Source organism: Polyodon spathula, chromosome 52, assembly GCF_017654505.1.
Source record: "Polyodon spathula isolate WHYD16114869_AA chromosome 52, ASM1765450v1, whole genome shotgun sequence".
Taxonomy (NCBI): Eukaryota; Metazoa; Chordata; class Actinopteri; order Acipenseriformes; family Polyodontidae; genus Polyodon; species Polyodon spathula.
In genome coordinates this window covers 1,851,116-1,866,940 of record NC_054585.1, presented here as the reverse complement: position 1 = coordinate 1,866,940, position 15,825 = coordinate 1,851,116, and the positions used below count along the sequence as shown (strand labels likewise).

The window sequence follows — 15,825 nt, the reverse complement described above, 5'->3', positions numbered from 1 at the left end:
TTTGTCTTCTGTGTCAGTGAATTCTCCACACCCTCCCACAGTCACATTAACAATTGAAAATACAAGAGGTAAGTGCTTAAGGGCAGCACTGTAAAGCTAGATCAAAACTATACAATTCTCCAATTCTAATGAAACCAGGTTACGATATTCTTTGCCAGACATTATTGAGAGTATCTCAATCTGAGGATATATGACTGACCCTGTCTGCGTGTTTGTGTGTGTTTACAATATGTCCCATTTTTACATGTGCATACTGATGGCTCTCATCTTGTATTTACAGCCATGCTGGGGGTGTATGTAACAGAAGCCATGGCTCGTGATTATCAGTGGAACATTGTCTTACTCCATTTGTTCTATTAAAAAAATCTAATAAATCCATGTAGAATAAAGAAACTGCAAGCATGTCTTAAGACCCCTCAGACTCGCCCATGTTAATCTGAGCTGTTTTCTATTCCAGGCATATTCTGTATATGATGAAGAAATTGGTTACTGTCAAGGCCAGTCTTTTCTTGCTGCTGTGCTCTTACTGCATGTAAGTTCTTTATAATATATTTATTCACATCTGTATATTCAGTTGATTTCACCAGCACTTACAGTAATACTGGTGCTTTTTAGGTTATTGACATGTGTATTAAAAACAAGCAAATAATCAACAGGTTGAAGTCGAGGATGTTTATATTAGATAAATTGTTGTGTAGATAAGGAGAATTCGTTCACAAAAAGAAAGCATTTTGTTTGGGTTTTCAATACTGTTTGTAGTTCTGAAACCTGTTCCTATTTCACATGATTTAAAAAGAAAAAAAAAAAAAAAAAAAAACACATTATGCCATTTATACACAAAAAAGCTTCAGCTTTTTATATATCAGTGTTGCGTTGGATTGGTCCAGTAAGATAAGCTACAAGCTCATAGCCTTTTATGTGTCGTCGTCTGCCCCCACTCCCCGTGGATAAAGTTTGGACACCCTGCTCTAGAGTGTATTTCCACCAGTGGCCTATTTTCATTATTTAAATACTGGCAGTACTTGAATCATCGGCAATTGAAATCAATGGAATAAACCCTGCTGTCTCATTGCTGAAATCTTTGTAACAGCTTGGCATCCTGAGCTGACTGCTATAACTGTTGGCAGGGTGTTGCAGCAGTGGCTTTCAAAAGTGACGTCAACAGATCCTTAGGGTTATCTTCTTTTCTTGTAAATGCGTTATTAACATAACAAAATATTTACATAGAATAGCATGAGACAAAGAAAAAACATTACAACGGTTGGTTGCCAGGGGTCCAAAAAAAAAAATGTAATAACAGATTTCAGGGCAAAAGCAGTTATAGATAACTATAAAGAACATATGTTTTAAATAAAGCAGAAGTTCTACTTGCTTGTGTGTTCCTTAATTTAGTAATTGCATAGACAGTGTGTCAATTCTATCAAACAATTATTAAGTAAAGGCTTATGTTTAGACCATTTACATTTATGTATGTGAAACTTCCCTAACAGAATAATACAAAGTAATTAACTTATATTCTGGGAGTTTGGCTAAAGTATATATTTGATATCCAAAAGAAAGAACTTAGCCAGGTTTTTAAAAATATACATGCATCAGAGTCCAAAACATTTGAACGATCTTTCATGAGACAAATACATGTATTGTTTTCAGCCCAGAGGAAGTAAAATCTATGTAAAATTTAAAAATGGTAGCTCTTTAATCTTACATGTTAAAGGAAAGCATTACCGCATGGGTATTTCTCTCCTAAAGACCTGAAACCTGAATAAGATACAGTGGCTCTCAAAAGTATTCACCCCCTTGGACTTTTCAACATTTTTTAAAACATGGAATCAAAATGGATTTAATTAGGGGTTTTTGCCACTGATCAACACAAAAAAGTCCATAATGAAAAATAAAATCTACAGATTGTTCTAAATTAATTACAAATATAAAACCTAAAATAATTGATTGCAAAAGTATTCACCCCCTTTGCTATGACACACCTAAATAAGCTCTGGTGCAACCAGTTGTCTTTAGAAGTAACATAATTAGTTGAATGGAGTCCACTTGTGAGCAATTAAGGTGTTTCACATGATTTCAGGTTAAATACACCTGTCTCTGGGAGGTCCCACAGTACATTTTCTAACAAAAACTACATCATGAAGACGAAGGAACATTCAAAGCAAATCCGGAATAAGGTTCTTCAAAAGCACCAGTCAGGAGTAGGATATAAGAACATTTCCAAGGCATTGAATATCCCCCTGGAGCACAGTAAAGTCCATTATTAAGAAATGGAGAGAATATGACACAACTGTGAATCTGTCTAGAACAGACCATCTTCAAAAACTGAGTATCCGGGTGAGGAGGACACTAGTCAGGGAGGCCATCAAGAAGTGGAAGAAGATTCTATGGTCTGATGAGACCAAAATAGAGCTTTTTGGCCTCAACGCTAAGCGCTATGTTTGGCGCAAGGTTTCGGGTCTTTATTTGAGGTTTCTATTTCATCTATGGTATCACTATTCCCATTAGGTTTTTTTTTTTTCTCAGAACACAGTGTTTTTTTAAACAATATTAGTAAAAACAAAATCAAGGGGATCCGTTTCGTAAATATGTATACTTTTTCTTTTCGTGTCCATCCCTAAAATTACCCTGAAGTATAAGGTGTCACAATTGTCGCTTAACAAAAAGAAAGTATTCTATTTATGTTCTGAATAGTATGGGAGTTTCAGTTTTAGTTGTTCGGTATTGTGCTCCAGTATGAACCAGATACACTCAGACCAGTCTTAACCAGCATCTGTTTTCTTGTTTTTGTTTTTATAAATTCGGAATATTCTTTCCCAGAAAAGTGTCAGCGTAGGAGTGACGTTTGTTTTAGTCAAGGAGTATGATGGTGATCCAGAAGCTGTCTCATGTGTTGGAGAGTGGGGGAGAGATCCCAGAAGGGAAAGAATGTAATTTGGTTCTCAGACTCTGACACAAAGAAACTCCTCCATACCTTAACCCACCACAACCCATATTGGCTGCCCAGTGGTCATCTGACTTACTGTTACTTTAATGGTAGCTTCCAGGCATGAATGTGCTGCTGTTTCCCACATTCATTTCACATGATACAAAAAGGAACTGTAATAAATTATATGACAAGTTTCGACTACAGTCTTTTTCAATGTCAACCCCTGTAGATTTTTTAAAGAAAACATGTTATTACTTTCATTATTTAAAAAGGACTAACCCTAATGATTTTTATTATAGATGTTTTTGGTTGTGCAATGTGAAATTGTCCTGGCAGCAGTAAAGCTTGAATAACAGTGTCTGAAGGGGGCGAAAAAAACAAAAGCACTTGCTTCCTTCAACTCATTTTCACTTGCTGCTATTTTGTGTCTTCCAGATGCCTGAAGAGCAGGCATTCAGTGTTCTGGTCAAGATCATGTTTGATTATGGACTCAGGGAACTTTTCAAACAAAATTTTGAAGATTTGCACTGCAAATTCTTTCAGCTGGAGAAACTCATGCAGGTGAGTGTGAATACAGATAAAACCGTCCTCATACCACAAAAGGACTGGATTTAGCACTGTGGTTTCAATCTGTTGCCACTTTGTTTAAATTAGGCACTGACAGTGACCAGCTGTTATAGGGAAAGGATGTCCCTTATTGAAGCCTCTTTTGTATATTTATATTCATATCATTATAAACAAAGTGGTGCGCCTTTCACTACATCATGATGGCCTGTGAACACAACTACACTTGCAAAAAGAGTGGTCATTTAAACTGAATACAGCTGAATAGAAATTAGAACATGTACATATTTTTAAACCTAATTCATCCTACAGGTTCATTAAGAAGGTTGTATCTTTGAAAATATGAATCTATAGGTGTTTCCTTTAATGTCAATTATAACCCTGTACTGCTAAAATTAGAAGCAGCTTTTTTTGCTCGAATGTCAGCAGAGCTGCTTTTTAATAAAGTAAACAGAAAGCTACGTGTTTTGTAAACCTGATTATTTAAATAAAAATTGGACACTGCAGCTTTAAATTAATCTGCATATGTGCATATTTTTCTGTCATATACAGTACCATGCCTACAAAAGCTAATTTACGTAACATACTGATGACTCCCCCTCTAGTGGCTGATGATAGTCACTGCAGGAAATAAAAAGCATTTGTAACTGATACAAGCCCAGGGTAGAGGGCTTGATATCCAGTCATTATAAGCAAATGGATTTAAAGGGGACAATAAACATAAGCATGTCAGTAAATGAGCTTAGATAAGCTCTGTGACTTCTTCCCCAACTACTTGGCTTTAGCAGAAGTCAGTTGTTTTAAATCTGTATCTACTCATACTATAATCCAGTATTGCAAGCAAATTAAACCAACTAGAATATTAGAATAAACTTTTTCAATTGTTTTGTGGTTCATATGAAATGAGAAAACGCTATGTAAGCTGCAAGTCTTTTAAAATAAGTGGAGCGATTTGTACATGTAGTAGCTTTATAATAAATATGCAAATGACAATTCTGTTAACTGCAAATATGTTTTATTAATCCTGCACTAAAGCAGGCTTGCTAATAGTTGAGTGGAGTGCCGTATAACAAGGAATATACTAATTAGGGCTTAACAGCACTGGTAAATTGTGTTATTTGAGAATAGGCCTCCCATTGCCATGTGTCTTTCAAGAGAGGAAATAGAGTTTAAACAGAGAACAGCCCGTGGCAGTGAATTAGAGGAGGCAGTGCACCCATTTAAAAAATTTCACATACACTACTTTGCCATGTTAAATGTACTGGAAAAATGTATAGAATGTTTAAATAAGAACGCTTCCTTATGCAAATGTTCTTCCTGCATAACATGTCTCAGGGGTCACCAAAGAATCAATTTTCACGCAATCTCCATTTGCTCTTTTTCCAAGTGTTGCTGATAAAATAATGAAAGGTTTGCCCATATAGTCAGATTTAGATTTGTATTTATAAGAAATGGACTTTAAATCAAAAAAGTTCATATAACCCTGGTGAATATATCACCAACCGTTGCAGTATAAAATGCTCAGACTACCTAGAAAAAGGAGCAGTGGACAGAATAATAAAATGAAGTGTAATGCTAATGCATCTGTGCAGAGTTGACCTCTTTCCATTGCCATAGGAATTGTGATGCGGGTTGTAAATATATTCGTGGTGCTGTAAGAGAGACTGTCTTAATTAATTTCGCAAATCAGATCTCGTTAATGTTTCAGACGATGTTGCTAAGTAGAGCACAATGTTTTCCCTATCACTGTATGGCACAAATCAGTCTTCTCATTTAATTAACATACCCTCCAAGGTAGGTCTGTACCGATGTAAAAGTCTGGTTCCTGCCTACATACTCAAATGTACAGTATTTTATTTTAAAGGATAAAATGATTCAGTAATTAAAATCTGAGGATATCTTAAGATGCTAGAGCAACAGTTTTTCTGTTTGAGAGTAGCCGATGAACGTTTCTGCAGTCTTTAGTTATTCCATGAATGAGGTTGGCCGAGTTTTTTTACGGCCATCCTCATGAGTGAAATAACCACAGCACTCTTAGACCGTTCAAATTAAACAGAGAATTACTTTCCTTAGCTCAGGCTCCCCGCAGTTGCTTAGCAACATAGCATAATTGTCATTGGATTTGAATAAATGCAAGGTAGATTCTAAAATGAGATCTGGTTTAAAAAAACAAACAATCACTCTGCAACATTGTAGATGAAAAAGTTAATCGATTGATGCTAGATCTCCTAACACTTGTATAAAAATTATTTGAACAATTGTGATGAACCTTTGAAATTCTTCAGCAAAAAATCAATATCTGAATCTGTGGGGGGGGGGTGAGTTATTGACATACAAACTTAAAACTCAGCAACTTGTAAAACAACTTACCCTTCGCTGCCCTTTGTTATGGGAACACAAATAAAAAGTGACTGATGTTCAGGAACCAGATGCTGTTTCCATGTCAGATCTGTGCACCCTTGATTTCATGGTTGTTTGGGACATGGTGTATTTTACAGAAATACACACTCACATGTTCCCCAAGAGGACTGTAGTTTTATTTTATAGACTTAACTGTGAGAATTGGAAAAATCGCGTTATCCGTTTATATTTAGAGGGATACAAAAACATTGAAAAATGTGTATAGCAACAATAGACTATAACCTGTCATTTTCTTTCTTTCTTTCTTTCTTTCTTTCTTTCTTTCTTTCTTTCTTTCTTTCTTTCTTTCTTTCTTTCTTTCTTCATTTGTGTCACTTATATCAACCTTTGTGCTCTCTAAATATTTTAAAACATGAAATAGTAATTTGTATACCTATTTAATTCCTTGGTGGTACACATTTTAATGTTAAATGTATTTTAAATTAAAAGTGTAATATATTATGACTTATTAGTCTCCCTATTATCCTTATATCATGTCCTTGTAAAAATGTTAATTCTAAGTGGATAATGTTGCTCTTCTAGAATATTGTACATCTGTTGTTTACCTGTAACATCTTAACTATAGGAGAATGCCCTTGTAGTTCAATGAATGAAGATTAAAGTGGGCACAGGTATCACTTGCTATATCCCTTGTCTCTTTGTGTTCAGGAGTACATTCCAGACCTGTACAATCACTTCTTGAATATCAGCCTTGAAGCACACATGTATGCCTCCCAGTGGTTCCTCACTCTCTTCACTGCTAAATTCCCTCTCTACATGGTCTTCCACATCATGGACTTCCTGCTTTGTGAGGTATGTTACAAACCCCGGGGGAACCTCAGTCTTGGTATTGGCACATCATACTATAACCTTCCAAAAGTTCTGCAAAGAAAGGATGCATGCAGCTCCTTTTTATTCAATGGGTTGTTACAGTAGAAATATCAAACGCAATTGTTGGTCTAACAACAAGTACCAGTTCATATATTTTTTTGTTAGGTTTTCAACAGACCAGTTTAGTCTTGTTTAAAGAAAACCATTTCAATACAGATCTTGACCCCTCTTAATGACTTGTTGTCCCCCACAAGGTGTGAATTTCCCTGGAGTCTGAGATGTCGTAGAAGAGCGCATGTACTTTATATCCAGCTTTGAAAATGGCATATCAGGGTTACTGCGCACTTTATGGTTAGCTAATATATGGTGTCTCTTCAATTGATCTGAACGGCACTAGATCTAAATATCTCAGTAAATCGATAACACTTGAACCCTCCTGAATTTGTTTCATAATTAATTCACTGTTGGATGTTTGATTTTCATAACTTTGGACCCTCAGTTAATTATTTAAGCAATAGCGGTGATCAAATGAATATACCTATATATGTCACACATACATTCTTGCCTATATGTTTAGAATCGCTAGTCCAGAAGTGATTAAGTTTGGTGCAGGCAATAATCTGCAGTCGTGTTTGAGATGAACTGTTTTGGGAAGAGTTCTGTACTCTGATTGTTTGGAGAGGTGTGTGCTGTATCTTCTGATCCATGTGATATTTGTTACAAGGAGTTATTCCACATGCTGTATATTCAGGTGGAGGGTAGGAGGGATACACACTTAATCAGACAACAGCCATACTTTTTATTTTTTTCATAGACTAAAGATCTGAAGGGGCTGTATCATTTGAAGACCTGTTCTACATACCAGCAATACTGTGCTGTTAGTAAATATGTGGAAACTGTTCATGTATTAAAACAAAATAATATAATTATTATGTACTCATTGAAAATAATTCTGAAAAGATTTTAATAGTGTACCACATGGTGGTGCTATTCTAAAACAAGTCTCTGAAAGTTCCAGCTTGTACTAAAGGTTCCAACTTCTTTACCACCCCATCATTAAAACAGGAAATAGGAATGTTTCTCAGAGATAGGAAGTATATAAGTATATATAAGTATAATGTCCTTATCTGAGTTGACTTTGATGGATCTGAGCATTCCTCACTGTGGCCCCACTTAGGTGGGAGTAATAGGCTGGTATGCTGAGCACTGCCCTTCAGTTCACTTGTTGAAATTGAAACTCAGGTCTGCCTTGGCTTTGTGAGAGGCAACTGGCCCTCATTTCTGCTCTGTCACTTTTAAATGTTTCTGTTCTAAATCAAACCACATGCTGCAAATAACACATCTGCCTTGTCAGGATTGCTTTGATCTCCTCATTAACTTGTTTAGATTAAATTATTTAACCTAGATTAGATGAGGAATTTAGCTTGACACACAGTATTAAAAAGCTGAGATCTACAGCATTGGTAGATTGCTAATAAACATTCACAATAACATACTGTATCAATACTTTGTGCTGTGTTTATAATACTCTAACCTTCCTTTTCTTATTATTTCTGCTGATTAAAGTGTAAGGTGCTGTATCGAAGGCGCTGGAGGCCAAAGACTGCATCCACATGGCAGTATTTGCCAATCACTGTGTTAGTTTTATGAAATCAGGTCACAGTAAACTAGACTTCGTAAAAAATGGCATTGATCCCAACATCCATTCTTTAAAATTAAATAATTACAACCTTCCAGCCTCAACCAGCTGCAGCAAGCAAAATGATTCATATTGAAGCAGCAGCCTAAAGGTGAAAATATTCCCATTGCCAATTTACTCTGCCACCCAGCACCGGAGAGCTATGTGTAGTGTAACTTCATATCTTTAGTGTTATGGAAACTCTTCGGGCAAAATTCAATGGTAGCCTTTATTTCGGCATGTTACCTAACATGGCTGCCAAGTTGGGATCGTGACTTTTTGCTTTCCGTATGTGAGCCAAGGACACCCCACCCGGGCGGCGCTCTGCCAATTATGCGCCACCCCCCCCGGGAACTCCCGTCCACAGTCGGCAGTGGAATACCACGGACTCGAACCGGCGACCTCCAGGCTACAGGGCACACACTGCACTCCACTTGGGAGCCCCTTTGATCAAATATTTGGTAACCTTTCTTATGTTTTTCTTTCAGGGGATAAGCGTGATCTTCAATGTAGCACTTGCATTACTGAAAGTAAGTGGCTCTTCTGTTAAACTGCCTCATAAATGTTCAGTATTTCTAGTTGTGGCAGATTGTGCTGTCAGGGCAACATTCTGTTTGACGAGGCTTGCATCTGTAAACGAAGTAAGAATATTGGAATGACCTAGCACTCAAGCACAGCAACCGGCTTGTCAAACCACAGCATTTAAGTATCATTGTTATGATAGCCTGGAGCCATCTAATGAAAGGATCTGATTAAATTGAGAGCAGTGATGTCAGCACCATGCAGAACACAGAAACTTTTCCCAGTGCGACCAGACTAAAGCTCTGGCTGTGCCCAGACTTTACAAATCGGCCATTGTGATACCTGAAGAACGAGGAGCATTCTACTAGCACAGTCTTTTTTAGCCATACACATTGCATGTTGTATATTTTTAGACTTCAAGAGATGATCTGCTGTTGACGGACTTCGAAGGAGCGTTAAAGTTCTTCCGCGTTCCAGTCCCCAAAAGATATCGCTCCGAGGAGAATGCCAGAAAGCTGATGGAGCTGGCCTGCAGCATGAAGGTAAAGCCTGTCGTTCTGATTGCTGTTAGAAAAGAAAGGTGATGGAGGGCAAATAACGTGTGGCTGCCTGGTGAAGCCTTTATTGACTTTTTAAGTATGCTGGTTGAGACATTAATATGGAAATATGATTGTATGAAATGACTTGTGTTCATAATGTTGCATTAGACTGACCTGGTAACAGTATGTGCTGCACCTGCTACACTAGAATAAAAATGATCTTGTGACATTATCTGCCACTGGGAAGAGTTACCACAATAATGTCCTTAACATGCTTAACTGGTTCATTTATATGCTGAAACCTTATTTGCAGTTTCTGGATGTCTGACTGATCACTGAGCCACACAGCAGGGAGAACCAGTGTTCCACCAGGGACAGCAGTGTTCCACCAGAATCAGCTTATTTTCTTTGTTCTTTGGACACGGTTCTACCTTGTTCCCAGCAACCTAGTTCCGGAGTGTATGCTTGCAAACTGCACTGATGTGCCCTCACTTCTTCTGAATTAAAAACAGGCTATAACAACAGACATTAAGAAACAGCTTAATTGCATGCAGGAGTAGTTAAAATATTATTTTGGTTATTTTATTTTAGGATTTTTTGTAGCTGTATAATGTTAGTTTTTCATTGTAGAAAATATATTGGGAAAACTTTGCATTTGTTTGAGGAAAGGGTCCACATTAAAGACCATATGAATAGGTTTGAATGGAGTATAGCATGAAACTCGTCTGACCTTCCATTGCAATGCTTCCTCCCTCCTTCAGTCTCCACATGGTCTGATGATCTTAGCAACAGGAAATTTGAAAACCTACCTACACACAAATGCAATGACTCACGTGGCAGCCGTTTCACAAGAGCACCTGTCACAGCAGAATGTTTATAGCTAATTGTTTTTATAAAAACTGTTTTTAAACCTTGATGGAACATCACATGATAGAGCTCTTTTCGTCTGGAAATGGACTATAATATTAAAACGTGCCTTCCAAGCTTAAAAGAACCTTAGAAACAGTGGGTCTTTGTGTTGCAGAGTGAGGCAGCAGGTCAGTCTGAACACTGTTTAATTTTCTTACGAGATGAATATATAATATATCTTTGTTGTTCAATATACATTTTAACTCATACAGCGACAAAGGAATGTTTTTTGCTTATAAGAATCAGTAATACATGGTTTGATTATAATTGAAGAAGTCTCTCATGGTAGTTGCCACAATCTTGCATTTTCTAATGACTGTCACACTGCCACGCAGGCCTTCTCTTCTTTTATCTCCCTGCACAGTAAGATGCTAGATATTTCAGTAAATGAACAATGGGACAGTTCTCAATGTCTCCCCTAGTGAAAGCACTATTTGTCCAGGCAGAGACCTACAAGGTTGTGCCTTGCTTCCAGGGTCCATTAGCTTGCTTAGGTTTAGTAGGATGATCAGATATTCAGCTTATTGCCCTCTAAGTGAATGAGACAACTTTCAAATGAAGCATTTGTAATTGTGTCAATGCATTTGGTAAAGTTGCTTATTCAAAAAAAAAAAAAAAACATACTGTAGCTGGTGCAGTCTGTTTTGGTGAGAATGCCTCAGTAGATCCTTTTAATGAAGCTTGATTGTGACAAGAGCATAAATACCGATCCCTACTGTGTGTCTGGGTTGCCAGTCGGCAGCATACTGTGCAGTTGATTTTGATAAGATTTACAGTATGATATCACTGACCTAGCACTAGTTAAGTGTACTTAAAGCCCCATGATAAATACAGTGGTATTACTGTTCACTGAGCTCTGAATGTAGTTAACAGTCTCTGTAATGACTCCATGTTCTTGACTTCACAGTCTGTCACGTCACTGCATGCATCACGTTGATGGGATGGCTTGTGTGAACTGCTGTTTAATTTTTCGATGCATGAGTAGTGCTGGTTCTTTGCAGTGCATTAACTTATAATAATAGAATAATTCATTTTGTTTGAACCACAATAAAAAGAAGAGGATAAACTAAGTGTAGTTTGCTGCTGGAAATGCAGTTCTATAGTCAGTGAATGCATTGCTGTGTAGACAGAGCTGATCCTGTGTTGCACCTCTTGTGGGTTGACAACTGGAATGGACAAAAATCACATATTACGGCAAAAATGTACAAGTTACCGTCTTGAGGATTTTGCTAATGAGCCAGAGTATATACATAAAGAAAAAAAAAGCATAAATTATATTTGAAGGTTGCACAGCAGTGTGAGTTTGCCCTTATTACTGTAGTACTCAAGGGAACACAGTTGTGCAGCAGCAGGTCTGCAGGCACTTTGCTGGTGTGACAGAACGTTCATAGTGTGGGATTAGAGTGCTTAAGAGCTGAAGAGTGATTTTCAGGTCACAAGGGGCATGAGCTATATTAAACCTCTTGTGTATTTTAAAGGTGCAAGTTGTGTCATGATTGGAGAATAGAGTAGATTGATCAGCTCACCCAATCTAAGTTTACTAATTTCCACAACTCAGACTATTGGACGCCTTGTGCTGCCCGCAGTGTTTGTTATATTGTTCAATCAGCTATTAGGCTTGTTAAAAGCCCAGCTGCTTTCTGTGTATAACAATCTTGTTGTAAATTAGCTTTATGCGCCAGGAAGGAGGGGGGGGGGGGGGGGGGGCGCGCACACGTGACCTTTGTGTTCAGCTTACAAATGCACAACTGTCAACTGGTTTGGAGAATGACTAATAATGTTTATGAACAAAGTACTGTCCTCAATTCATAATCATTTTGAAATGTAAACAATCAGCTGAGACTTATTACTGCTTAAACAATTCCTGTAATATTGCCCCATTCACACTACCTAAATAGTGTGTGACCAATGCATGTTGAAAACAAATTCACAATCACATTTTAAACTTGATGATCGTGCATTATTTACATACTGTGAATAGACCCAGTAAAAACTCTCTCTCTGCATTGCACAAAATTCTTCCTTCCAACATAAATATCCACTCCATGCTTCTAAATTTCTATATTTCATTCTTCATTCTGGATTTTTCTTTTTTCTATTTCATTCAACGGTTTTTACTGAAGATGATATTTTGACTTATGGTACAGTAGTTGAGTAAGTAGATATGTGCTGATTTTAACAAACTGTTATAGTGTGCTGGTTGTGACTTGATTTATATCTACTGTACTTGACCTTCTATAGAACCCTAATACAAAAAAAAACAAACCTGAAACAGAAATTACTTGAGCTTAAAACTGAGGCACAATATAATAGCAGCTCAGCTTTTGCTGATTTACTCAAAAGAAATTACTCTCTGATTGCAAAACTCAAGTGAGATGCATCCTGTAATTAACTGGACAAGTGCTGTACAACTTAAATTGACTCGTGATTTTGTAGGGTTCCTAATTTAAAAATAAGGATATTTGTTTAGATGCCAGTTTACTTCCTAGTTATATAAATCTGGCATTTGCCTTTGAGGATGAAAGTATTGCAATAGGCAACCAAGCTCCTTTAGCAATCTTTTTTTTTTTTTGTATAGCAGTGAATCTTATTTTAATGAGTTGTTCTTCAATGTGACTTTCTATTGCCAACCTATAAACCCCCATTGTTACAAGCTCTAATGACACGCTGTAGCAGACACCAAATATTATTCTGTTAAAAGTTTGTATTATTATACCCTTATGAATAGCTGTTGTTCCTAAGGGGTACTTCTAATTAGAATCACTTCAATAATTATTAACCCATAACAGCAGAGTACATACCTTTTTGACTCAAAGACAACCAGTGGGCTTTTAAGAGACAGAAAATGGCGCACTCACGCACATGCATAACAGGTAAGCATTGCAGACTGGAACCCTAGAAAGATGTAGTTTAGTAAAACTGAAAATGGTAAAGTAAAGCAAATACAATTAAACATATAAAACATGTTAAACTATGGTAAATCCCTGGGAAAACTGCGTAATTACCATGGTAAACTTTTATTAGGGAATTCGTTAACAGCCTGAAATGAGGTTACCCCTAAACCAAGGTACATATTTTGGATCTCAATTAACCATACTCTTTATGGCTCAGAAGCCCGCTGTTGGACTGCCCTGCCTTAGAGTATAGCCATAGGTATCAGTATGTAAGAAAAAAACACCTTAATATGCTGTATGCAACATTTGCATAGATTTTTAGTTATTTGATTTTCTTTATTTACAGCCTGGGTGGGGGGAGAGTTCAGTGAATATGTAACAATCTCAATTTTTTTGAAGTCTCACTCCCAAAAGAAAGAAAATGATAATACATTTGTATTTGACCTTGGCATCTCTGGCTTTAATAAATGTTACCAAGCTTTAAAACGTTTGCGGATAAAACTACAAGCATTCAAAAACACCTATTTTACAAATTACAGTAATTCAAACAATATTTTAAAAGGCTAGAACAAGCTTCTAACATATTTTCACACTTATTTAATTAAAATATATTTTTCATTTATTGCTGTGTTCTTTCCAACATATACTGTCTGTATGGTGCACATTATATATCATATTTAGTATCGAGCCAAGGATTAACAAGCACTTAACAAGAACGCTGTTCTAAAACATCGAGCAAGCCTCCTGCGCGACCCAGTTGTGTTCATGGCAGTTTGTGTGGCATGACAGTTTGGTGCTTGAATGTTTTTGCAACCTAATAGGTTCTGCCACCTATTTATTATGCAACTAATAAATGGTGGGGATGATGTGTTATAAGGACAGACTCAGGGAAAAAAAAAACATTGACAGTTGTTTTTATTTAATTGTGTATCAGCTTACAAGCCTGTGGCTCAGGGGGTAAGCGTGGAACTGCTTTGATTAGCCATGACATCTCTTCCAAGTTATTTCAGCTGTGGAGCATTCTGCTCAACTAATCCAGGCAGCTTCTGCTACTTGTTCCTTTTGCAGAGTCTGTTTAATTAGAGGAAATCTAACTTCCAAACTAGGTCGCAGTTGAATGTCTTCTGCGTTGTCACATACAGTGTAATAAACCTGTCATACCTTTGCTTAGTGGCTGGGACAGATACATGTGCAGGTTGTCGTCTAACTCAAACTGGACACTAAGTCAACAGTCCTTTGCTTGCCAGATTCATGGGGTCGGTGAGGTGACAGCCAGGCAGTTCCATGACACGCAGCCTGGCCAGGACAGCTGTGGGGAACCGCATCCTGTCAAGCTTCAGATATCAACCTGTTCTTAAACTAAAGTCCTGACCTGCAAGGCACAGACGTTTGTGAAAAAGTGTTGCGCATGTATTTTAGTATTACTACAGAGAACTTTAAAGCCAGATGCGATTTTATTATTCTTTCTCCACTTTTTTTTTTTTTTTTTTTTGTCCTTGTTTACTGACTGTCTGCATCAAATGCATTTTACTGCAGCTTTTACTGTATGTGTGATTTAGTTTGGAAGATCGTTAGTTATTTGAGTTGATTTGGCGTCTCACCCATTATTTAACTCCAGACTGCTCCAGTACATTTATAATGTTGAGCTTTTCTTTTTGTTCTCGGTGTATAGATCAGCCAGAAGAAGCTGAAGAAATATGAGAAGGAGTACCATGCCCTGAGGGAACAGCAGGCCCAGCAAGAGGCTCCTATCGAGAGATATGAGGTACAGTGATTTGTGGTTGGGGAAAGTTTGAAAGCTGCAGTTGCCCCCCAGTCATGTTTAATCTTGTATGTAATCCATACATATTCCTTGAATTAGCCTTCTGTGCGCTCTTGCAAATGCAGATTTTTGTTTATATACCTCAGAAGAAGTGTGAGCTCTGGAGACTAACACAAAGCTTTTCCTCCCTGGAAACCTGCTTGACTCCATCACAGAGTCTCATTGATTTTAAAAAGCTGGGTTTATTGGAGTGCTTGAAAATAGGGAAACAGAGCAATCGGCAACCAACTTCCTAATGAAATATCACACAGGTAATAAACTGAAACAGGGTGATAATTCATTCAGTGCAGGTACTCAAAATAAAATCCATTCGGAACAGAATGACACATGGCTCAACAATGTACAGAAATGAGCATATAGTTATAAATTGCGACAAAAAAGCACTAACTTTATTTGCAAATGTTGGTTTTGTTGTAACATTTTGCATATTGAAGGAGAATGATGGAGGAAACTGCTCGACAACTTAATTTAAATAACTATCATTTCTTTACATCACCAAAACCTAGAGACTGCTCTTTTAATAGTTCATAGGATGCTTTGATATACAGTAGAAGGGATAGTTGCCAGCAGTGATGTTTAATGGTTGGTTGTGGTGCGCAATCTCTGAAGACAGACATTGAAAAGATGAACACAACTGTAGACTGAGAGGAGGGCTGGGGTAGGAGCCACAGCTGTGCAAGAATACAGTAACGCACAAGAAAATGAAAAATCTGCTAAAGCTAGCGAGGCTGATTAGA

At 37.3% G+C, this 15,825-nt stretch overlaps 1 protein-coding gene across 3 annotated transcripts in view; it reads left to right on the top strand.

The window, feature by feature from the left end:
- LOC121307082 (rab GTPase-activating protein 1-like) overlaps positions 1 to 15,825 on the top strand; it is a 113,439-nt gene that overhangs the window by 83,052 nt on the left and 14,562 nt on the right. For all 3 annotated transcript variants that reach the window (XM_041239196.1, XM_041239198.1, XM_041239197.1), the window contains 6 exons: positions 458 to 532; positions 3,365 to 3,490; positions 6,563 to 6,706; positions 8,891 to 8,932; positions 9,338 to 9,466; positions 14,939 to 15,031. In XM_041239196.1, the coding sequence (XP_041095130.1) occupies positions 458 to 532; positions 3,365 to 3,490; positions 6,563 to 6,706; positions 8,891 to 8,932; positions 9,338 to 9,466; positions 14,939 to 15,031 (609 nt within the window). The remainder of the gene's footprint in view (positions 1 to 457; positions 533 to 3,364; positions 3,491 to 6,562; positions 6,707 to 8,890; positions 8,933 to 9,337; positions 9,467 to 14,938; positions 15,032 to 15,825) is intronic.